The sequence below is a fragment of the Bombus vancouverensis genome, chromosome 11, assembly GCF_051014615.1.
Source record: "Bombus vancouverensis nearcticus chromosome 11, iyBomVanc1_principal, whole genome shotgun sequence".
Lineage (NCBI taxonomy): Eukaryota > Metazoa > Arthropoda > Insecta > Hymenoptera > Apidae > Bombus > Bombus vancouverensis.
Window position 1 is genome coordinate 10837909 of NC_134921.1, and position 22598 is coordinate 10860506.

General features: G+C 39.5%; 3 protein-coding genes across 5 annotated transcripts; 2 read left to right on the forward strand and 1 right to left on the reverse strand.

Annotated features, from left to right (window-relative positions):
* The first annotated feature begins 238 nt into the window (after window positions 1–238).
* On the forward strand, window positions 239–14105 carry LOC117154880 (obg-like ATPase 1). Of its 2 annotated transcripts, XM_033330260.2 has the most exons (11): window positions 239–344; window positions 2103–2284; window positions 8592–8652; window positions 10113–10240; window positions 10584–10759; window positions 11342–11419; window positions 11497–11594; window positions 11736–11876; window positions 13091–13187; window positions 13254–13376; window positions 13494–14105. In XM_033330260.2, exons 2-11 carry the CDS (start codon window positions 2104–2106, stop codon window positions 13602–13604), a joined length of 1194 nt encoding a protein of 397 aa, XP_033186151.1. In that variant the 5' UTR covers window positions 239–344; window position 2103; the 3' UTR covers window positions 13605–14105. The 2 variants fall into 2 exon arrangements, with proteins under 2 accessions (XP_033186151.1, XP_033186152.2); XM_033330261.2 differs by lacking the exons at window positions 239–344; window positions 2103–2284 and adding an exon at window positions 2314–7882 and having other exon boundaries at window positions 8575–8652.
* Window positions 14106–14302: 197 nt separating this feature from the next.
* Window positions 14303–18186, reverse strand: LOC117154884 (uronyl 2-sulfotransferase). Its single transcript, XM_033330267.2, has 7 exons — window positions 17189–18186; window positions 16430–16639; window positions 15745–15905; window positions 15530–15601; window positions 15294–15454; window positions 14949–15219; window positions 14303–14820 (listed from the first exon to the last, which is right to left on the reverse strand). Exons 1-6 carry the CDS (start codon window positions 17342–17344, stop codon window positions 15071–15073), a joined length of 909 nt encoding a protein of 302 aa, XP_033186158.1. The 5' UTR covers window positions 17345–18186; the 3' UTR covers window positions 14303–14820; window positions 14949–15070.
* Window positions 18187–18368: 182 nt separating this feature from the next.
* Nop17l (PIH1 domain-containing protein Nop17-like) lies at window positions 18369–22024 on the forward strand. Of its 2 annotated transcripts, XM_076622958.1 has the most exons (5): window positions 18369–18990; window positions 19086–20414; window positions 20486–20690; window positions 20763–20913; window positions 21027–22024. In XM_076622958.1, exons 1-5 carry the CDS (start codon window positions 18466–18468, stop codon window positions 21301–21303), a joined length of 2487 nt encoding a protein of 828 aa, XP_076479073.1. In that variant the 5' UTR covers window positions 18369–18465; the 3' UTR covers window positions 21304–22024. The 2 variants fall into 2 exon arrangements, with proteins under 2 accessions (XP_076479073.1, XP_033186157.2); XM_033330266.2 differs by having other exon boundaries at window positions 20486–20913.
* The last annotated feature ends 574 nt before the right edge of the window (window positions 22025–22598 follow it).

Sequence of the window (22598 nt, forward strand, 5' to 3'; positions counted from 1 at the left end):
CAGAAAAAGCAAGAAGTAATTAAATATCAAAACAGCGGATAATAGTATATAATAATGGAAAAAAAACAAACGAAAAGAATACGATACTATTGTTCGAGATATCATTCAAAACGTATTTGATTACTCATTTTTTGTTTTAATTTGTAGCTCCGTTGTTCTTTTTTCCTTTATTTAATCTTCGTTTATCCAATCGACAAAACTCTCGGCTGGTAATATAGATATCTGTTTCGCTACTAAAGGCCGGTCGAACGTGAGACGTCGACGTCAGTGCAGTGCTGTGTTCCTATCTTTGCCACGCGTTGTGCAGTGATATTTACCTAGGAACAATACGAAAAATACTCGAGGTATTTAATCGATACTTAATTATCTAATCATCTCTGTAGCGGGTGAGAACAGCGTTATTCTCGTAGATTTTCATATAATTTCCACACAAGCAGGTAACGTACGTGCATGCAAAAATGATACAACGTTTGTTGTGCTGATAGAAACATACACATGGCTCTTACGTACGAACGAAGGACTCGAGCATACCCTAAGAATGTTAAAAAACAAATAACTGGAAATTGTTAAAGCTAGCAATCTATAAATAACTCGCTCTCCTTCTAAAGTAAGGTTAAGATCTGGTGTGCATCTTGCATTTGGTTCGAGAATCTAGTGCTACGTGGCAGCACTGTACAATACACCTAAAGCTCGAAGCACCCCCAATCCAGCCGGTACGGTACTAAATATTGGCGCCTCTTTCGAATTTCAAATTTCGAAATTTATATCACGTACATTTTACTCGATTCGTTTTAACTCGAGAAACTATCGCCTTTAATAAAGTATTGTTATATTTCCATCGAGGTAAAGGTAGAGGAGGTAGAAGAAGCGATCGATAAAGCGGAGGCAACGATGGCGAGACAATGTCGTAAAAGCAGAGGCGACGGTGATACCACGGCGCCAGAGCGGCTGTTGAGTAGCATCGCGGGCGGGTCCTTTCTTCTCTTCCATTATCGTAATCTGCAAATTTCGTGGGTACCGTGATGAAGAACGGTTGGAGGTGGCGCGGTTTCGAGTTAAACTGTTCGAGAGAGTAGATAGTTTCGGGGATAGACGGAGAGGAAGAGGAAAGCCAGTCGGGATGGCTGATCGTGTGAAAAGGAACGAGAAAGGAAGGGTAGAGAGAGGGATCCGAAAGACGAGACAGAGGAAGAGGAATCGCAAAGTCGGTGGCGGATTGGCGGCCTAAGGCGCGGTTGCAGATTCCCGGCGTGATGCCGGTGATTCGCGGCTTTGGTGCCCAGTAATCGTCGGTCCCCTTACCCGACGTATTCCTCCTCCCTCGCATCTTTGCTCAGGAGAATCCACCTCGTCCCTTCTTCTTTCTCGTCGAATTCGCTTCTCCGCACTTTCGTTCGCCTCCCTTTGCTTCCCTTGGCCTTCCCCGGGTCTCTCCCTTCGCCTCCCGTAGGCGTCTCGTACCTGTTTCATCCTTTTGATATGGCGCGGGCCCCGTTGTACAGCGAGCGAAGGATGAAAAGAAAGAAGGGGGGCAATCTTGCGGTAAATACAGCAATCGCTTGATGTGCCGTCCGCATTAATATAATTAGTCACCCCGAGCGCTCGAAAGCGACCCGATGTTTGAGAAGCCGACTCTCTCGACTCTGCTCTCTCGCTTCATTCTACTCCGCTCTGTCCGCCGTGCCTTGATTCTGTTCGAAGTATCAAGAGGCCGGGGGGCACTGCGTGCATAGGTAGGTGAAACATGGTGGACTGTTAAAGATTCCGAGGGTTGGAGGAACAAGGGCGTGGCCCATGTTGGATCATTTTCATTTCTGTCCATGCAAACTGATATATCACCCCCCCCCCCTCTCTCCCTATAAATATGCAGACGCGGTCATTTTTGCATGCTGCGTTAGTACGTAGACAAAGACGAATCGGTAAACCTGGCCATTGCGAAGCGAATAGTGTCGCTGTGGAAATGAATGGAACTTCTCGAATCGAAGCGAACCTTCGACAAACGTGTTACAAGATTTGATTCTAATCAGTGTTGGATTCTTGAAATCGCGATACGGTTTCATATGAATGTGTGCAATGACGATAGATTTATATTTCTGTCATAGAATGGCGCCAAAGAAAATCGAAGAACCTGAAAGGAAGCCGCTTATTGGCCGCGTAGGTACTAATTTGAAAGTTGGTATAGTAGGCATACCTAACGTAGGAAAATCAACCTTCTTCAACGTTCTCACGAAAAGCCAGGCTGCTGCTGAGAACTTTCCCTTCTGCACCATCGATCCCAATGAAAATAAGTATTCATATTTTTTTCTTATGCATGTTTATTATAGACTGCGGACTTCTGTGCAAATTTGTATTTCTGCGAGTAAAGAACAAAAAGAAAGTAAAGAAATGGAACTTGGCTGGAGACTCGTTTCGCTTACTAAAAGTTACGACGAGCACTTCGCTTTGGAAACTTTCTGTATACTTCTATATTACATTAACTTTACCTTTAAATTTCATCTATGTTTGCATATACATTCGCAGTCTAATAATCATAATAGCGATATCGTGTTGTACGTCATAGAAAATATTTTCTACAGCACATGATATAATCGAATTGAAATTTCATTCAATTTTTACTATACAAAGCAACATTTTTTAGATGCTCCGACCTAATAACGTTAATCGTAGTTCGCGTCTGCCACTGCAAATATTTAACCTGATATTAAATCGCATGTCGTTTGTTTGCAACTCTGTGTAAAAGATTTATATAGTAACCTAAAAATGAGATATATCCAACGATGTGTGATAAAACATCGCGTCCCAAGATAAAAGAAGAGCACGAAGACGAGCACGAGAAGTTTTACGCAGATGCATCGTTTATTATAAAAAAGAGTTTCTTCCGATTCATCAAAGGATATCCTCGCCAGAAGTATTCTCCTTCCTGGCCCGAAGCTCATCAATGTGTGTATCCAAAAGCTAACTCTTACTACGTCTTCCACGAAGATACAAATCCATTTACTAGATTTCCCGCCAAATGCGAGTCGAGAGAGTATGGAAACGTCCGAGCACACTTTGAACCCTCTCAGGAACCTCACGAGATTCGCGATCCCTATGACGAAACCGAAGCGAGAAACAAATATCTGGCAAGCGAACCAACTTGTTTCGTCGTTCTGGGCAAACCTGACTTGAACACTACGAAACTTGCGACTATGATCGCGGACTCTTGGAATTGCGTGTTGATTTCTCCGTTATCGCTTATGCAACAGGAGATCCAGCGAAACAGCGAAAAAGGTAAATTCATGGCGGACGTGTTGAAAACAGGTGAATGTTTAGGTGCAGAAATTATCATGAATTTGATAGCGAGTCGTCTTAATAAAAGGGACGTGTTTCACAAAGGGTACGTTGTAGAAGGATTGCCGTTAATTCCAAACGAGACACTCGATTATTCTTCTTACCCAAATATTTCCACCGAGAAGCTGGATCCAGAAAATGACGAGAATTTTATGAAGATTTTTAACACGTCGGTTCCTAGAACCTGCGATACAGCGAACGAAGAAGAGATCAAACATCACGATGTGTCGGATAATAGCAAAGATATTTCGACTTCTCGCGAACAAAAGGTAGAGAATCAAGCATGTGTCGTACTGGAAAATCCACGTTACGAAGATTTTATTTCAAGTCAGATCGAAGATATTTTCGCAACGTGGCCCATAAAACCATCGATAATCGTTTACGTAATGTGTCCTGACGCGGACGCGACGATAAAGCGTGCACATTTTCGTATAGATCCGACAACTGGTCGCACCGTAGACACGAGTTTCGCTGGTATGAGCAGACATATTGAGATGTTATTTTCTCATAACAAAATGCAGAATAACATGAACGTTTCCTTTGAATTGTATCAAGAGTTGACGAAGGAAGAACGAGTTTTAGACGAGAACCAGGGGAAATACTTACTGAAACGACCTTCTGACGAAAGATCCAACGTGGAATCGCAATGTGCAATGTACAAACGCGTGGCACTGCCTACGATCGAGAAATGGATCTTGCTATACAACCCACAGAACATAATTCGCGTGGATGGTCGTACACCTGTATCGCTAATGTTTCAAATTTTTATCTCACGGCTACGCACATTGCCAGTGCCGCGTGTAATTCTTCCGCGAAGATTCGCGAATCACGCTGCGTTAGAATTCGAGGGTGAATCGCCAATGATACCCGTAATTGGCGACGAATTCGAAGATAAGTCGAACGAAGAAGCGTTTCAAGATCTGAGAAACAGAGAAACCGTTTCGCCTCTATTCCCTTGGAGACTGTCGTCCTGGAATTTTCTTTGTCCCGTCGAATTAACAAAGGGAAGGACCGTGGAAGGATTAGCGAAACACGCCGTTCGATTTATGAACAAAGTCTTCTTTCTTTCGTCGAACGAGGCTGCTGATTTATTTATCGAAAATCCAAGAACTTTTATTTCTCCTTTGTCTCCGCGACCGACTTGTAAAATCGTAGTATTTGGACCTGACTATTCTGGCAAATCTGATCTCTGCGACGAATTGGCACGAGTGTTAAGAGGTACGATAATAAACGCGAAGGAGATTGGAAAATATTCGGCGAACGTTAACTCGTATATTTATTCGTCGGATCATGCGATTGTGGAGGCTATACAGAGCGTGCCGAGAGAAGAAATCGATATTGAAATATGGAGAGACGGAGGTTACATCGTAGATGGTATGTATCCCAATATCGATTCTTGGAAAACAATCGTGGAAGATTCGGAGATTATCTTCGAGGATGCGATTCTTTTGTTCGACGAGGATCCTTACGATTATTTGATATCAAAATGGCGCAAAATTCGTGGCATCGAAAAGGATGGGCAATTCGAGGAAAGCTTCGAAGACCTTGGAGATGAAGAGGGCGAGGAAGAGGCGCAAGGTCTGGTCGAATATATTAGACACATTCAGAGGTTTGAATCGGATTGGGAAGCGATACGAGAAAGAGCGATGGATACTTGCAGAAATCTTATTACCTGCGATGTTGGTAAAATCACCGATGTCTCGAAATACGTTATGGATCGAATTAAGGATCGTTATATGGATAAGGCAAGAGTTATGACTGACGAGGAGAAGGAAAGAGAAAGAGATCTTGCAGAATATATCGGCATGACCGATGACACGGAAAATATCGAAGAAGAAGAAGAAGAAGAAAAGGAAGGTGAAAGAGAAACGGCGGAATTACCTTCTAAGGAAGATAATCGTCGCTTTGGAGACACTAATTACTACTGTCCAGTGGCGTTATTAAGATATAATATATTTTGGAGAGGCAAAGAAGAGTTCAGCGCTATTTTTATGGATAAGATATATCATCTATCTAGTCTCACAGCTCTCGAGGAATTTTTACGTGGCCCGCAAAAATTAGGTCTTCCATTGAAAAGGCCTTTATCTTTAATTCCACCCCTTCGTATGAGTATCGTTGGTCCATCAGGAAGTGGGAAAAGCACGTTGTCAGACGCGATATCTCGAGAATACGGTCTGCTTCATATAGATTACTTTAATTGTTTCACTACGTACATGGGATCCCGTGGAATGCGACCATTATCCCACAGAGATGTTCTTGTTTTATCAAACGAACTTCCCGATGAGGTAGAATTGCCAGCAGATCTGAGCGACGAGAGATACAACAGCGACTCTAATACAATTCTGACATTTATTCGAAGTTATTGGAGAGACGGCAGTGTGCTTCTTCCTGAAAGAATGCACGACGAATGTTTAACGCGATTTTTCAAAGGACTTTACGGCGAACCCGGTGCCGTGTTCGATCAGTTTCCAAGCTGTCCGCAAGACGTAGAAACTGCTATAAGAGAGTACACGGTGCCCGAGATAATAATAGAACTTCGTTGCGGTAGAGAGACGGTATCGGACAGAGTAATACCGAAATTACTCGCATCGTGGGAACAGAATTTGGAAGAGAAGAAACGCATCGAACAATTACGATACGCTACACAGCTTGAAGATTATCGAAGAGATCGAGATATTTGGGTGAAAAGAATGCTGGATGAGATGATCGGTCAACGATATATCGGGGAAGAAGAAGATAACGCGGAGCACGAATACAAGGACGAAGACGACATACTCATGGAGGAATACATGCTGAGCGATGACACGGATTTGGAAGAAATGGAAGTGAGAAGGTTTGAATTAGAAGAAACGTGGTATCGAGAGAATCCTGAGCCTGTGCTGTTCACCGACTGGGAAGATTTTGAAACAGCGAGACGAAGAATCGAGCAAGAATTTTTCAGCAAGTACGAAACTGATTCTCAAAAGATAGCTGCTATTCGCAACCTTCTAGAAAATGAATCGATACCGTATATCGTAGTGGATGCCGAAGCAGATGTAAAAAACGTTTTACTGCGAATTATGAGAATTCTCGAGCCCTACGTTCGTCGAGATATTTCTATCCTGGAGAAGATCTATACCATCGATCTTGAAACAGCCGACACTCTGCTTGATTGCGGCTATTATCTTTTAAGTTCCTTTGGACGCTGGTGTCCTGTGCAGTTGCGTCAAAATAACGTTCCTCTGCAAATGTTCCTGCCACTGGAATCTGTGCAGGAGATTTATCCCGTCATACACAGACAATTCGTCTACTTCTTCGGCGGCAAAGACGCGCAGACCGCATTTTTAGAGAGTCCGTTCGAGTATCTCGAACGAGATTCTTGCGCACCTATTATTCCATTCCGGCTCTCTATCATTGGCCCACCGAAATCCGGGAAAACGACTCTTGCACAACGATTTGCCAACAAATATGGCGTAAAAGTGATAACGCGAGGAGCCGCTCTACGTTACATCGTCAAATATTTTCCTTGGACAGAGTGGGCGCAATTGACGGAATCTTCTCTTCGTGCAGGTCGAACGGTTCCAACGGAATGCGTAAACCGTGCCGTTGAAATGTATTCCATCGATCCTAATGTGATTTCTCAAGGTTTCGTGCTCGATGGTTTTCCCTTAAACCGCAAAGAATACGAGCAACTGACGTTTCTAGGTCTTCAACCAATGATCACTCTCGACCTGAAAGCGAATCTAGCTTTTTGTCTCGATCGTTTGTCTCGCGCATCCGACGATCGAACGATAAAACCACCTACCTTCTCGAATAGCTTTTTATCTCATCGCTATGCCGTTTGGGAAGTCGATCAGGAACACTTTCGAACTTGGTTAAAAAGTTTCACCCAGAACGTAATAGAATTAGACGCGACTAAATGTATGTGGTATGTGTGGAGCCAAGCTGATCGACGCGTATGTTCCAGATACACGATCATCAGATCGTACTTTCGTGAAAGTGACTACGATAAAATTCACAGCTTGAAATATATGAGCGTCTCGCCGTACGAATTTAGGAGACGACAAAGCCGGTTCGAGTCCTATTGTCCTCTTTGCTTGTACTACGAGAACACGATGAAGACATCGGGACCTCCGGATCATCGAGGCACGATTCAGTTTAGGGAACACTTCTACTGGATTTGTTCGCAACATACCAATGAATTTATTCAACACCCGCAAAAATATCTTCCACCGGCGAACAATGCGTATCCACCGGAAGATCGTCCGCGAATTTTAACGGAAACGATCGACTTGGAACATTCGTGTTGGGCCAAACGTTTGCAAGTCAGAGGATTTTGCTTAGTAACGTACTTCGATGGATTACCAAGTCGAAAACTTGTACCTGGAAAAATAGTTACAGCAGTTTTGTACAAAGACAATTTATACCTGTTCTGTACGGAAGATTGTCGCGATAAATTTTTAGCGCAACCCGATAAATACGCGAACGTTCAAATGAAATTTTTATATACGATGCCAACGATCGACGTAAAATCTCTGCCAAATGTTGGTTTCTTGGAACAAACGGTTTCCAAGTTAATAATCAAAGCTGTAAACGAAATCAGCGTAGATCGGCCGAAATTACCAGGTTTATCGCCTTCGGCTACCGCCGCCGTTTATATCGGTGTATACTTAAAGGCTCGTAACACATGTTGCGGCTTAAAAGAAACTGAGTTGTACAAAACAATTAGCAGAAGAATGTACAGTCGTGAAATGATCATCAAAGCAGCGACCCGAACGATGAAGAAAAGGATAAACCCTTTCATACATGCACCTGTATATAAAGATCAGGCTAATCCTACTCACAGATACACTCGACAATCGTCTATGTTATCTCGTATATATGTACCTAAGTCTACTTCAATTACGTTTCGTCGAACATCACCGACGCAAATTTTAGCCGATCCCGACGATAAAAAGTCGACAATAATAATAAACACATTGTGAATAGATAATTTGTCCTATTATTTTCTATTACAGATTTTATCGAATCCCGACGACGAATAATTTAGATATTTTGTACTTTAATCGTGTCTAAATGTTATTATAAAACTTTATATCTCAGTGTAATAAACACTTTGTAAATAGACAATAAACAACGTATAGATAATCTACTGTCTGACTGGAATTTCTTTTTCCAATATCCTATTATTTTTTTATTCCCCATGTGAATATATGACGCGTGTTATTTGTTAAGAAAAATTGACCGTATTTGTCGTCTAACTAGATTTTATCTTTCAGCACGTCGCGTACCCGTTCCTGACGCAAGATTCGATTACCTGTGCGAATATTTTAAGCCAGCTAGGTACGTATCAAACCAGCTACTACATACCGGTGAAAATATTGTTCGATCGTAACGACAAATAACTGATACGAGTTATTGTATTATCGAACAAAAGTGACGAGTCTACCAGAAAATGCGCCCTCGCAATGGGAAACGAGTTGGAATAACCATTGACATTTCCATACTCCTTTGCTTTTATTTTCACAAGGCAGGGATAGGGAGGAGAGAAAGCGGTACGTGATCTGCAATGCAGATTCGACAAAATTCGTCTACGCGACGTATAACTCACGTTGAATACCAGCCGACTTCACGTACGTTTTTCTTTTACTCGCTCGTGGCATACTATTATTTAAGATAAAATTTCGTAAGATATTTCTAAAACTTAGATTTATATGCGATATTGACTGGATTATTTTGCGTTAGAAAGATCAATGTATGCCCTCCGAGGGGAGGCTAGAAAAGATTAATTAAAATTTCACGTGACACTCGAAACTAATCAAACGCGATGAAAGTTCCACCGAAACACATGGAAACCGCTATACGTGCTGTGGTATGCATCAACTTGTCGATGAAAGCCGTGTTTACCGTGCCTCGCGTTATCACGCTGGCTCGTTCACACGACGAGATTGAATGTACAGAGCAGCAGGAAGATTGGAAAGCAAAGCGTATGTTCGGTCCACGGTAAAATATTCTTCGACGCTGTTGTCGTTGGTAAACAGTTAAACTTAACCATGGCAGAGCGCAAAAGAGAAAGAGAGAGAGAGAGAGAGCGAGAGGGAGCGGCATAGAATCGATGAACTTCAAAGTATAGCGAAGTAACGAAAAATTATCGAGTGAAAGACGAATCGAGTTTGCTTTGCGACACGTGCTTTCCTCGGAATTCAACTAATTTGAAGAGATTAAAACTCGCTACCGTGTTAGATCAAAGAGCGTGTCTTGCATCCTGGTCACCCTGGCACCCAACTCCGAAACACTGTCGCCAACGGCCAACGACACTGCAAAGTCCGAATGGCTGTCACGTGTCAGATGATTCAACGATCCCTAATGAAAGCCACCTAACATGGCACTCCCCTTCTTGCTCATTTTACTAACGCCTCTCTTCAAAGGCTAATTGTTTAATGATGCTACTTGCATTAGCATTTAAATACAGCTCGTTGTCACTGCGACGCCCTCCTTTAAATTCTAGGCGCGTGCATGTTACAGTGTAAATACATCATCAGTCGTATTCTATTCGTACTTACAAGAAAAAGTCGCGGATGCTCCCGGCTTCGATTTGGATGAAACTTTTTAGGAAGGAGGAACAGCCGAATATAGTAGATATATCTATATATATGTGTATATCTTTTAGCCGCGGTGACTCAGGTTCGAAGGCTGAAACCACCCTCCGAAGTTCGAACTCTTAAGAGCAACAGAGTTCGCGACTTTTGCTTCTTGAACGAATCGAGAATCGCGATGAGACGCGTCCTTATTTACGGTTTCAGCAAAGTTCCAGCTTTCTTAAATGTCGTGGACATCGCTGGCTTGGTCAAAGGTGCCGCGGAGGGACAAGGCCTGGGAAACAATTTCTTATCGCACATCAACGCTTGCGATGGGATTTTTCATCTTTGCCGTAAGTCCAGCATAAACATTCGATTCGATACGAAGCTCTTTATATAGGAGCAAGCGACGACGTTGCTGTCCCAGATGAACAATAACTGATAAAATCGATTACGTTAAAGGGAAGGTAGCGTTGCCGATGAGATCGAGAGATTAGTTTATCATCGTGTTTGCTCCTTCCGTGCATTGCACATGCAATCATGGACACGAGTTTATCTTGCAACACGCACGAGTAGCTTATAGACGTAAGAGTACTATACCGTTATAGCTTTCGTTAACAGTTTTCATAGAACTGCATCGATTCTAGAAAATAAATTTGCCAAACTAAGCGGATTAATATCGTATCTTATTCGTAGGAGCGTTCGACGACGACGACGTTACTCACGTGGAAGGAGACGTGAATCCCGTGAGAGATCTCGAGATAATTAGCGAGGAATTACGGTTGAAAGATATCGAGTTTTTAAATGGTCATCTGGAGAAGCTGGAGAAGCTCGTTGTCCGAGGAAACGACAAGAAACTAAAGCCTGAATACGTAAGTAGTAATTTATGTTTGAAGATTTGATGCGTTTTAACGTCGTTAACCCTGCACATCGAAAGAAATACATTAGGACGTTTAAAGAAACTCGTTCTCTTTTGACGTTCGGATTGAGAAACGAAAGAAATCATTGTAAATGTAGGCATATCGTAGAGCCTGAACGAAATTACCGAGGAAATTAAGAGAGCGCGGTCGGTACACTACTTCCTAGAACGAATCAATCGAATTACCCTCTTTCCGTGGATTGACCCACGGCAATTTCCGATCTCTCCCCTCGTTCTAGACTTTGCAATTTGCTAAAACTTTTCGAGAGTTCCAAGCTACCTCCTCGTCTTCTCTCTCGGTCAAAGTAATAGAGAGGCGTTTCGTTAGTGTACAATCCTCTAATCACAGTTCGATCTCGGGATTATTCCACTTGGTAGCGTACTTACTTACGAACTTATTCGTCTGGCCGACTATTATCGTTAGCGGAACACTGATCTTTTTCGAATCCAGTATTTTCGCACGGTAGTGGTAAAAAATACAATCTGTTGGAGAAAGCTAACGCTTACAGATATAATCGAGTGCTTTTCTGTGCAGGATACGTTATTGAAAGTGAAAGGTATAATGGTGGATGAAAAGAGGCATATCAGGTTTGCCGACTGGAGTGCTACTGACGTAAGTTAATCGTATCGCTTTGCAAATGAAAAATTTTAATGCTATTCCAATGTTATTCTGGTCGGTCGTGTTTTTAGATCGAGGCTCTCAATAAATATTTATTCCTCACGTCAAAGCCAGTCATTTATTTAGTTAATCTGTCCGAAAAGGATTACATACGTAAGAAGAATAAATGGTATGTATATATCGTTTATTATCTGGGATCTATATGTATATTATCGTTATTTGACGCTTTAAACAAACGACAATCGATCATTAATATATTAATTAACATACGAATTTTTCTTATGTCTTAACACTCACATGTCAATTTCAGGTTAATCAAAATCAAAGAATGGGTTGATAAGAACGATCCAGGAGCTATTTTAATCCCATTCAGTGGAACTTTCGAAAATAAACTTTTCGATATGGATGACGCAGAACGTGCGAAATATCAAGAAGAGAACAAAGTTACGAGGTGAGTAACGGTGTCTATAATTCGTTACATAGCTCTATCTGTATCTTTTAAATGAACGCCAAACTATCTTTATACTTGCAAATGAAACGACCGCCAAAATAAGCAGTGTGTTGCGTGAATTTAAAAGAAAAGAAAAAAAGAGAGAGAGAGAGAGAGTGAAAGGAAGGGAGAAGAACGAACGTAAAAATCGTAAAATTCGTAAAACCTAATCCTCCCCTGCTTTAAAACCTAAGAAAGTCAGGTTCCCATATTTAGCTATGCACCAGGTTATCTACTAATGGTAATAACAATGGAGGGCTCGGTTTAAGCGTCTAGACTAGCCCTACTTTCATGTAGGGTGACCAATAAAAACTGCGGCATCTTTACTGTGGCGCATTATATTTTTACGAACGGCTATTCAAATTCTTGCAAAATTGCATAAAAACCCCTCCTATCCTCCCGGGCACACCGGTATAACCAGGGAGACGAGTGGAATGAGGATCAACCGGTTCAGTTGGCTAGTGGGTCATTCGCGAACAAACTCAACCCGTGTTATGCACGGTAAACTCGATCAAGTTCGCGTACGTTTTCAACATTGTTATACTGTAACATACTGTATGTTATACCGATAAAAGTAATCGACGTACAGAACTATAATGCGTTGGATAAAGAAAAACTTTGTTCGTTATATAAATTTATGTTGCAATTATTTTGGACCGAAGGGGATTGCATAATTATAGCTAGCGTGGAAAATATAAAATCGTTACCAATGATACCTATAATCTGGCATTGATGGTTAGAAATCTAAATTCTTCGGCAAATTTTGTCGATCCCTCGAAATGATCGCATAAGGTAGGTTCTCTTGGTAATCACAGGGGACAAACGAAAGATTTCTAGATACCGCGATTTTATTTCGAGACCGCAGATAACCAAGGCGCCGAAGTAGATCTCGGACAGAGTTAGAGTGATAAAATTGCGGTATTAAGTCGTTCAGCTTTATGTGTATTCTCTGAAGTCTCGAAGTTCGTCGGGCTCACGGAACAGGATGGCTTCCCTTCTTGTACCCTGTCATTAGACGATATTCGGTTCGAGACAATCATATTCCACAGTCCTGTTTTTTGGCCACCCCTTCTTTGAACCAAGAATTCATTTTTTTCTGCTCCCCCCCCCCCCTCGTCTTCTTTTTTCTAATACGAGTTGAAAATTTGCTGTTTCATCTTACGAATCGTTTTTAGCGCGCTTGACAAGATTATCGTTCAAGGATACAAAGCGTTGCAATTGCAGTACTTCTTTACAGCGGGACACGATGAAGTGAAAGCATGGACGATCCAGGTAAATCAAAGTGATCCTTTTCAATGTTCTTTCATGATCTTATCCGAGAATCTTTCGTTACTTTAGAAAGGCACAAAAGCACCTCAAGCTGCTGGCAAGATTCACACAGATTTCGAGAAGGGATTCATCATGGCTGAAGTCATGAAATTCGACGATTTTAAAAACGAAGGATCGGAAGCAGCGGTAAAGGTGAGTATCGTACTGTGTGATATTTAACACCAATCGAATGCTTTTCATTGTTTTTATTTTCCAGTTGTTCTATGTAAATGTGGCTATATTAATCTTCTTTTTTTCTTTTTACTATAGGCCGCCGGAAAATATAGGCAACAAGGACGAAACTACGTCGTCGAAGACGGAGACATCGTTTTCTTCAAGTTTAACGCTGGTGCTGGATTAAAAGATGCAAAGAAAAAGTGATGGCACGTTTTACTCATGTTGTTGCTCGTTCATCTGTACATCAACATGATCGCCATGTTTTGTTGCACGCGCGATTTGCGCATGAAACGATCAAAATCGCTTTCTGATACTCCTTAATTTCATTTTTCCTTCAATTTAAGATCGTATAATATCATAGTTGGTATCGATAGTAACGTTTTTATAGCAAGATTTCGAATTGTACTCAAATAGATATTTTTATATGTTCTATTACGCTATAAAGATAAAATATCCTATGCTTATACGATCAACGTAATTTGTCAATTCAATGCTTTTTCTTTTATTTTATACAAGATCATAATGATGGTAACTTGCATTTTTAAACAACAATAAATGTAAATAGATGATAAGAGCTTGATGATATAATACGCTGATTTTTACCACTCGGAACAACCAGTAAACCACAAAACGATCATTGTACGTTTTCTAATGTTTCTTTGTATATTTCCATATTTATTCTAAATATATTTCTTTAAAAGATAATTATCTAATACCTTCTCCCTCGAGAATAGTAAAACCGTGTTTGAAGCTTGCTTTGTACATTTAAAATATTACGATTATAAATATAACTATCTAATCCAGCTATAATATAGGTATTTTATCGGATTTTGCGTCGTACGAACTGAATATCAACGAAATATCCTCTTTATATCATGCCTAAAGGGGAAAAAAGGCTTAGATTCTTATACTTTTAATTATATGCTAATAAATGTAATTAATATCAAGTTTAAACAAATTATTATAGATTATTGTATATTACAATAACAAAAATTACGTATTTGGAACTTCACATGACACAATTTTTGTACGTGCTGTGATTATTCCCAATCGATGATCACTGCTCAATAAAAGTTTCGATTGTTGTCTACCCTATGAGTATTATCAGAGAGAAAATTTCTACCAATGCATCGAAAGACAACGAGGATACTTTAACGTAGTTTACACGTTGAAAACAGCTATTATAGAAACATAAGTGTAACGCTGACATGGAAAACGTATAAATTATTGCTACCGTTACAATAAATTTATAATAAAAATGTAAAAATTAATAAATTATAAACTATGAAGATTGAAAAATAGTTTCTTCTGTATATCCTATATTTTCTAGGAATTCTCACTAAGCAAGAGGAGTCGATTCTAAGCAAATGAGATGCATATCGTTCCTGTGCAGTATTCTAATTTTACAGGAACTAAAATCCTGAAAAAAATCAAATATTTTGTTGCGCTCTGCACAATTTAGAACAGTACGATACATCTATAGCATATTAAAATAACAATACATTATACCATAGTAAAAATACAAAAGGGAAAAATCCGTGATCATACCTTTCTTCCTAAAAAAATTTTTAATCAAATTTATTTCTCTATAAAATCATTATTATTGGAATATTTAATATCTTTGGTATATTTTGAAACTAAACACTTATCATCGTGTAAATTTCATGGCTTTAATCAATGTCGATCAATGTTTCGTTCAAAAGTCGATATTTTAACCATTGATAAAATTCTATCTCATCCTCAAGAAGCTTAAATAAAATATCTCTTTCTCGTGCTCTTAGCGTAAGTGTTGGATCAGAAAAGTGTCTTTTTCTCGGCTCTAAATGAAACGAATCGAAACTAGATTGAATCTGAAATCTTACCGCCTAATTATATTTAATTATAATTACTTACGAATCTTTCTGTAACTACGTTTAGCACCTCGAAAGAAATATGGAAATTTGTACTCCAGTACATCTATGGATTGTTCCATGTAATTTAATATACCGACAACAGGGTACCATTCAACGATATTTGCCTTTGCTCGTTCTAACGCCCATTTGTTATTTATCTTTCTACAATTGATACACAATGCAGGGAAATAAAAAAGTTACCATGTGCTACAAAAATGTAATATATTAAATACTCACGCGCATCGAGGATCTTGACCGCAGAACGTAGGTATGGCTCTATGAAGCATGTCACTTCGCCTTTCACGATATCTGAAAAGTAACAAATGCATCTTTAAGTATAATTAATAGTTGTGCACCACGTTCGTCCATATTTACATTTATAATATGCCAGTAACGATTAGCAAAATACAAATAAAACGAAAAATTCTACCGAAAAGAAATTTGATTTTTACCTCCGCAAATTATGCGCACACATAGGATTTCTCACTAGGGAAATAAACGTCGGAGACTCTCTTCCGAACTTGGAGAAGTTCAGAAATCTAACATCTCCGTCGAAACTCAAAGGAATCGCTTCCTGTCTAATGATATTAGTAATTTCTTCTACTAACAGTTCCTACAAAATAGTTAACCAAAGTTATTTATAAACTGAGAAACGCTGAACAACCGGCTTCTCCTGTATCGTCTAAAACTGCAAACTAAAAATGCCACGATGATTATTTACCATACTGAAAATACATCGAATCTTTTAACATTTATCAACTTTCCTATCGTATTTCGCGCAGTCGCGCCACCTCTATGTGGCTTTAGCTAGACTTGCTCCAAATAGGTATTTCCGACACGGCTACTTTAATTGGAAAGATGAAAGTGGCACAACTTCGATTGCAACACTGAAAACCGACTCTGACATGAGCGTAAAGTGCAACAACCACTACATGGTACTATGATTAAATTTTCCCAAGATTTATGCGGCCAATGAATCAGCAGCTGATTCATATTTCTTACGTTATTGTTCGGCATTCGATCTATGCAGTTGCCATTTGAAATAGTACTACCATTATTTCGCGTTATTGGACGAGCATTAATATCGAGAACGGTAATTCAAAAACTATCTTATGAACGTCGTGTACGAGATTATACCTCTTGCAGAGTTGATAGAAGCCCATGATCACCAGGTGGTAATCGTATATGTTTAAACGCATTGTAACCCTGCAGACGTTGTAGGATCAAGACTAACAATTCAGCTCCAGCATCGGGTACACGCGTCAGCATTAAAACATGCTGGTTCATTTTAGGCAAACTTCCACGAGCACCCAATTCAGCAAGAGAAGGTGTAACGTATCGATACGTCTGCACAGTAAATCATATTAATAATCGTTGTATCATAGCGGCTGCAACAAGCTAATAGTTTAAATTAATAAATAAACTGGCAGATTGCGATGAATTTATACATGCAAATTCAAGTTTACATGAAGACGGCTAAAAGAGTAGAAGCTAGACAATGATTTGTTTTACTTAATTTTTATGTATTTTTCCATCTTTTCCCGTGAACGTATAAAAATCTCTAGTCCATTAATAAAATCAACAAAATGTGTAAAGTATTATACGTAATCAGGAAACTCTCCAATTCTCTATCATACGCAATAAACTCGTTTGTAAATCGTAAAAGGGAAAGATCGCTTTCCAATAATTACATCGTTCACAGACGCACTTTCACTGCACTATAATCTAAACGCGACCAGTATCCTATTGGAAAAAAAAAACAATTCTCAAACAGTACCATATCAAATTGTACGAAAAGTCGAAAATATTTCATAGAAAATGAAAGATTTCACCGTATACATACTTTGAAATATCTAGTTTACCTTCGTCTGAATCGTTTAATTGGATACAATTTACCTGACCTTTATGGACTTCCTGTTCTCCAGCGTAAGGCTTTTCTATGCTACTTCCTGTATCGTTTACAGTTTCCACTGTCGATTTCGAATTTAAAACAATGAAGAAAACTGTCAAGCAAACAGCAACACTAGTTAGCAAGCCACGATTTCGCCGCATCTCAAAACGAGACTCGACTGGTTGTGATCCTTCAAGATGACGGCTATCTTTCTTCTTCAGATACTATTTTGTTAATAATCCTGATCACGAACATCGAAAGTCTGAGTCACGAATTATCAGCGTTTGTTTCTACCAAGTAACTAAAGAGAATGTCAGTGGGTCAGAGACTTCGTACTGCTTGATCCCCACATCTTCACCTAAACTCCCACCAATAGTGGATCTCACGAAAAGCGAAACTTAGCTTTTCCAGATGCATTTATCGCGTTCACTGCATGCATAAACCGCTGTTTCCAACTAAACATCTGAGAGGTTTAACCTACTCGAGATATCAACAGAATAGACCAGAGTACAGGTGTTTATGCATTTTGATATCCTTATGGGCATAACGAAGGAACTGCGAGCTAAATAAAAATTCGTTTCATCCGCTAAGTATTATAGAAAGTACTTTACATTGGCTATATTATACATTTTTGGTTCTTATATGCACTAAACTTTTGTACCTTTCAATTCTCGGGAAGTGCAAAATAACAAATCATTTCCATACGACATTTAGAATATAGATCTATTCCTGTTCAACTAGGTTGGATCCTTCGTTTCTGTTACAAATTTTGTAGTGCATCCATCGACATACATATTCATAAAGCGGGATAGCAAAAACGGTGAAAGGCAGCGCAACTCTTTCATGCTAAATGATGATTCTACTTCTTTGCTATTCGATGCTTCTATCGACCTTCGTAACGCCGTTAATGTTTGTTCGATACGCCGGCATTTGCTTAAGCAGCAAAAGAGGATGTTCGACTGAAAATTGGAAACGTTGAAATTAAACAGATTCATACGATATTCCAACGTGATACTGTCTCTCCCAGTGAAAAAAGGTAAAGTGTCTTGTCAGAGGTCAGAAAAAAGGTTTTGATTTAACGGTAAATATAAAAAGGACAGAGATACATAGCGCTAAAGTAGAGAATACTAGAAAAAAGTGGCGCGAGCGCCATTAGACGTTTCGAAGTTCCGTGTTTGACCGCTATTCAACCGGCCGGCGTAGTGGCGCAACCGTCCACGTGGTACAGCGGTTCGCGATCATTCTACTGCGACTTTATTTGTAAACACTATTGGGCTGAAAGATGGACGCTTACGACATACATAGGAAAAATTGGGAGGATTTAGACGTGACCAAAGAAGAGCTGAAAAATTTGACCGAGTGCTTGAAAAAGGAGGAGTTCCGCAAGATGTTGATCGAATACGTGGAAGAGGTGACTGATCCGAAAAATATGGAGGTCTATCAAAAAGAAATTACGTTGTTAGAGAAGAAACGGGGCGTCGACGTTACATTCGTCGCCCCACAGCCTAGTTACGTCATAAAAACCAGCATAAACGGAGACAAAAAATGTTTTCTAAATATTTGCACGAGCGAACTTACAGATCCGCCGAGCAGTCAACCTTCCTTCGAACAAGGTCATCATGGACAACAATGGTCTATTCCTTACTTGTTAACACCACCTCGTGATGACCTTGACAAAAAAAATGTACGTTGCAAAGTCTTCGATGTGATATTTCATCCTGATACCATTTTCCTATCGACGAAACACGCAGAACTTCGCAAAATCGTTAACAGCACGGCTATAGACGGTGTCGAAAATAATTTTAATGTAAGTACCACTATTTTCTTCATCATTTTTCAGATCATTATACAAAGTTACTTATCTGTTCGTCCTTATCATTTGATTTTTACTGAACGTGTTAGGTCAAATTGGATAGGAAAAATATAAAGTTTCCACAAATAAGATACAAAGGGATATGTCATCCAACTGTGATCAGAAAACCATCCAAGAGTCAGCCTGAAGAGGAATTGGACATAGAACCAGAAATCTATCAGAAGCTAATGGCCAGTTACGACAAGAGCAGACAACCAAGACCCAAGCGTATGGAGAAAGTGCCAAAGCGGTCACCTTCTACCAAATATTATAACAAGAAAGCAAATAAAAGTACAGACACAGATAACAAATTTACGACACCAAAATTTTCTATAAAACACCAATCCGACGTAGAGCTGGAAGATTTTAGCACGAACAGAAATGCAAAAATGAATGCTACGGTACCTAAGAGATTAATCATCACTATAGATCTACCCCTACTAAAAACTGCCACCGATGCTTCTCTAGATGTACAAGAACGTTATCTCAGCATAAAGAGCATAAAACCTGCAAAATATTTATTGGAGCTTCCTCTACCTTATCGTGTGGATGCAGACAGGGGTAATGCTAAGTTTGATGCAAAACACAAGAAGCTTGTTGTTACGCTACCAGTTATACAACCAGTGGTATCGGTATCTAATACCAAAGAGGACAGTGGAGTAAATAGTGATCCTTGTAACCTTGGTAATACTGTGCCGCTACTACTAGAAGATTCCATGGAAGATTCTTCTAGTCAGAGTCATGAGAGTAACCGTACACCAAAATTAGTTGAAGAATGTGAAACAGTGCTTGCAACTACAAAAACGGAATATGAGAGCGAAAATGTAGAAGATTCTCCTAGTCAGAGTCATGAGAGTAACTGTACACCAAAATTAGTTGAAGAATGTGAAACAGTGCTTGCAACTACAAAAACGGAATATGAGAGCGAAAATGTAGAAGATTCTAGTGATACGACATTACGGACTAGCAAAAAAAATATAAGCACATTTTTAGATCCTAGCATTAAGTATTCACTGCCAACATTTATTTGTAATTTATGTAAGAATCAATTAACGATTACTGTGAATCTAAAAAATGTCAATCCAGATTCTATTCGCTATAGAATTTTACAAAATAATTTAGGGATACACGCTTTACTAACATCTGTAGGTACAGGATTTTTTCCACAGCACTATTCGTTATGTTTAAAAATAACCGAGAATTCTGTAAATCCCGATTCGGTCACGGTCGAACCGTGGGATAACAATGTTGTATTTACTATTATGTTAAAAGATATGGAAAATTTAGAACAGTACTACGTTGGTATAGACGAAGAGTTCATGGAACAGAAACATTTTTCTAAAGTTGCGTGTTTCGAGAATCAACTAGAAAAATTAACGGTAAGTATTTTAAATATCTATAAAAATTGAAGCGAAAGATTATCTTGTACTCATCAACTCGTGCTTTACAGACTAAAGACGATGACGAGGCGAATCAAGGAATCGAGGTACAAACAGAGGATGATGGCTTCGTTATAAATATTAGCCCAAACCATTTAGATACGGACGATGAAGCTGAACGACACAGTACAACATCGATGGAAGAACGACCAAATCTTTGTCATACTGTAACAAAGACTAGATCTGTTTCAGAGAGCAGCGGAGATGAGTTGATAAGTAATAATATAACAGGTACATTCCCAAAAAGTATATTAAGATCGCAAGGCAATCATAATCTTTCGCGTTCAGTATCCGAATCGAGTGCCGATGAAATTGGAACGGCTGCATCGTCTATAGATTGTCATTACGATTCGATACCGGATCTAAATTCTGAATTAGATTGTTCCAGCTTAAAAAAGACAGTACGATTCAACGACGTAGTATCGCGACAACTATTCAGGTACTATCGCAATGGCGATTGTTATTGATATAATCTACGTCACGATTACAACATGTATCGATACTTTCTTTTTTAATAATCATATATATCGATCAACTTGTTTAATTTTTTAGATCGAATTCCAGCATTCTTGGCCAACGTAAAAAGAACCAACGTAAATTACGAAATAAAAGGCGTGCCTATGAACGTAAAATGAGCGAAAGCGAAATTTCCGAAACGGAGGACCGTGATAAGTACAAAGGAAATCAAAAAAATACAGAAGTCTCTGAGACTGTAACGAGTATCAAAGAAGAAACGAATGAAATTCGTTCGAACAACTCGGATGACACTGCCAAGGACGAGGTTAAAGCACAATTCAAGAACGACTTGATATTCGACCTTGATATGTAGATTTTGTTAGTTCACCAACGGAGGCGTTTTATAATGTGTATGTGATAATCTTTTTAAAGCGAATTTGAAAACTTTGAAAGCTTTTAAAGCGAATTAAGATGGTTTATTGACCGTCTTCGAGGAATTAGATAAAAATATGGAATCTACTTAGAATTATGTGATAATTTGGTGAAATTGTATATTCGTACTAATGTAGAAGGTTCTCAAAGAAACAATCCTAGATAGAATTTTTTCGTTCGATAGTTCAAAAACATCGACCTTACTCTATATAATATTTTATCTTCTATATTTATAAAATATAATGTGAAAATAAGAATCTTTTAAATGTTTCTCGCGCGATCTATTTTGAATTTTAACTATTTCGTATAGAAGAAGTAGAAGGATCATGTTTTTTAAAATTTTTTGGGAGGAAATCTATTTTATAAAATGGAATGGAACGTAACGAGTACACCTTTGCAACAATCACGATATAATCTACGTCACGATTACAACATGTAACTCCATTGTCGGAGTAAATAATGCACTTGCTTTCTTAGTGAAGCGTTTGCCATATCAGCATGCACGTAACACAATACTAGCATATTCTACTCAACAGAGAAATGGGAATAAAACTTCACGATACGATCGACTTTAATTCATCGTTTCTATGAAATTTGATTCCAAAATTCTCAGACCGTACTATCATTATGAGAAACGTTTACAATATATTTTAAACAAATAACTAGTTGATTTTATTCACCCTATTTATATACCAAGTTATTTCCAACAGTGAATTTTCAAATTTTAATGAAACATCCGATGATTTTCTGTGTTTGAGAATCCTTGCCTCGTTGCTAGGCATTGTTTGTCGCGACAGAACCGTTTCTATTCGAAACAGTACAAGTTCGCTTATCGTCGACAAGCAGTGGCCGTAAGGTGCGAAACAACGTTACATCGTAGTAGTAAAATGCGACAGAAAAGTGGGACAACCAACACGGTGGAGGAAGTTGGCCCGCGGTAGGAGCTGCGGATGTGAGGTTGCTCGCAGTTGAAGCCCATCGATCCCGCTACCTGCGGGGGTGTAAGGTCGTTACACTCGCGTCTACCTATGTGCGAGCTACATCGCATAGTTCCTCGTATTATTCCTATTGATGCCCCGCCACGGGAGCGAGACAGCGACGACCCTCACGAATGCAACGTTCTAATTTCGCGGCACAGCCCCCTCTGCGACCACTACCACAGAACCATCGTGGTTCGCGACGACGGAGACGGGGTCGCGGCCTAATTCGCAAACACTCTAAGAGACGACCTAGAAG

Coding starts and splice junctions, on each gene's coding strand:
- LOC117154880 (XM_033330261.2), top strand. CDS start 2,778: ATGTGTGATAAAACATCGCGTCCCAAGATAAAAGAAGAGCACGAAGAC. Junction 8,653..10,112: donor GAATATTTTAAGCCAGCTAG/GTACGTATCAAA, acceptor TTACGGTTTCAG/CAAAGTTCCAGCTTTCTTAA. Junction 11,595..11,735: donor ATACGTAAGAAGAATAAATG/GTATGTATATAT, acceptor TGTCAATTTCAG/GTTAATCAAAATCAAAGAAT.
- LOC117154884 (XM_033330267.2), bottom strand. CDS start 17,344: ATGCGGCGAAATCGTGGCTTGCTAACTAGTGTTGCTGTTTGCTTGACA. Junction 15,602..15,744: donor TGTGCGCATAATTTGCGGAG/GTAAAAATCAAA, acceptor GTTACTTTTCAG/ATATCGTGAAAGGCGAAGTG. Junction 15,220..15,293: donor ACGTAGTTACAGAAAGATTC/GTAAGTAATTAT, acceptor CGTTTCATTTAG/AGCCGAGAAAAAGACACTTT.
- Nop17l (XM_033330266.2), top strand. CDS start 18,466: ATGGACGCTTACGACATACATAGGAAAAATTGGGAGGATTTAGACGTG. Junction 18,991..19,085: donor GTGTCGAAAATAATTTTAAT/GTAAGTACCACT, acceptor TGAACGTGTTAG/GTCAAATTGGATAGGAAAAA. Junction 20,415..20,485: donor ATCAACTAGAAAAATTAACG/GTAAGTATTTTA, acceptor CGTGCTTTACAG/ACTAAAGACGATGACGAGGC.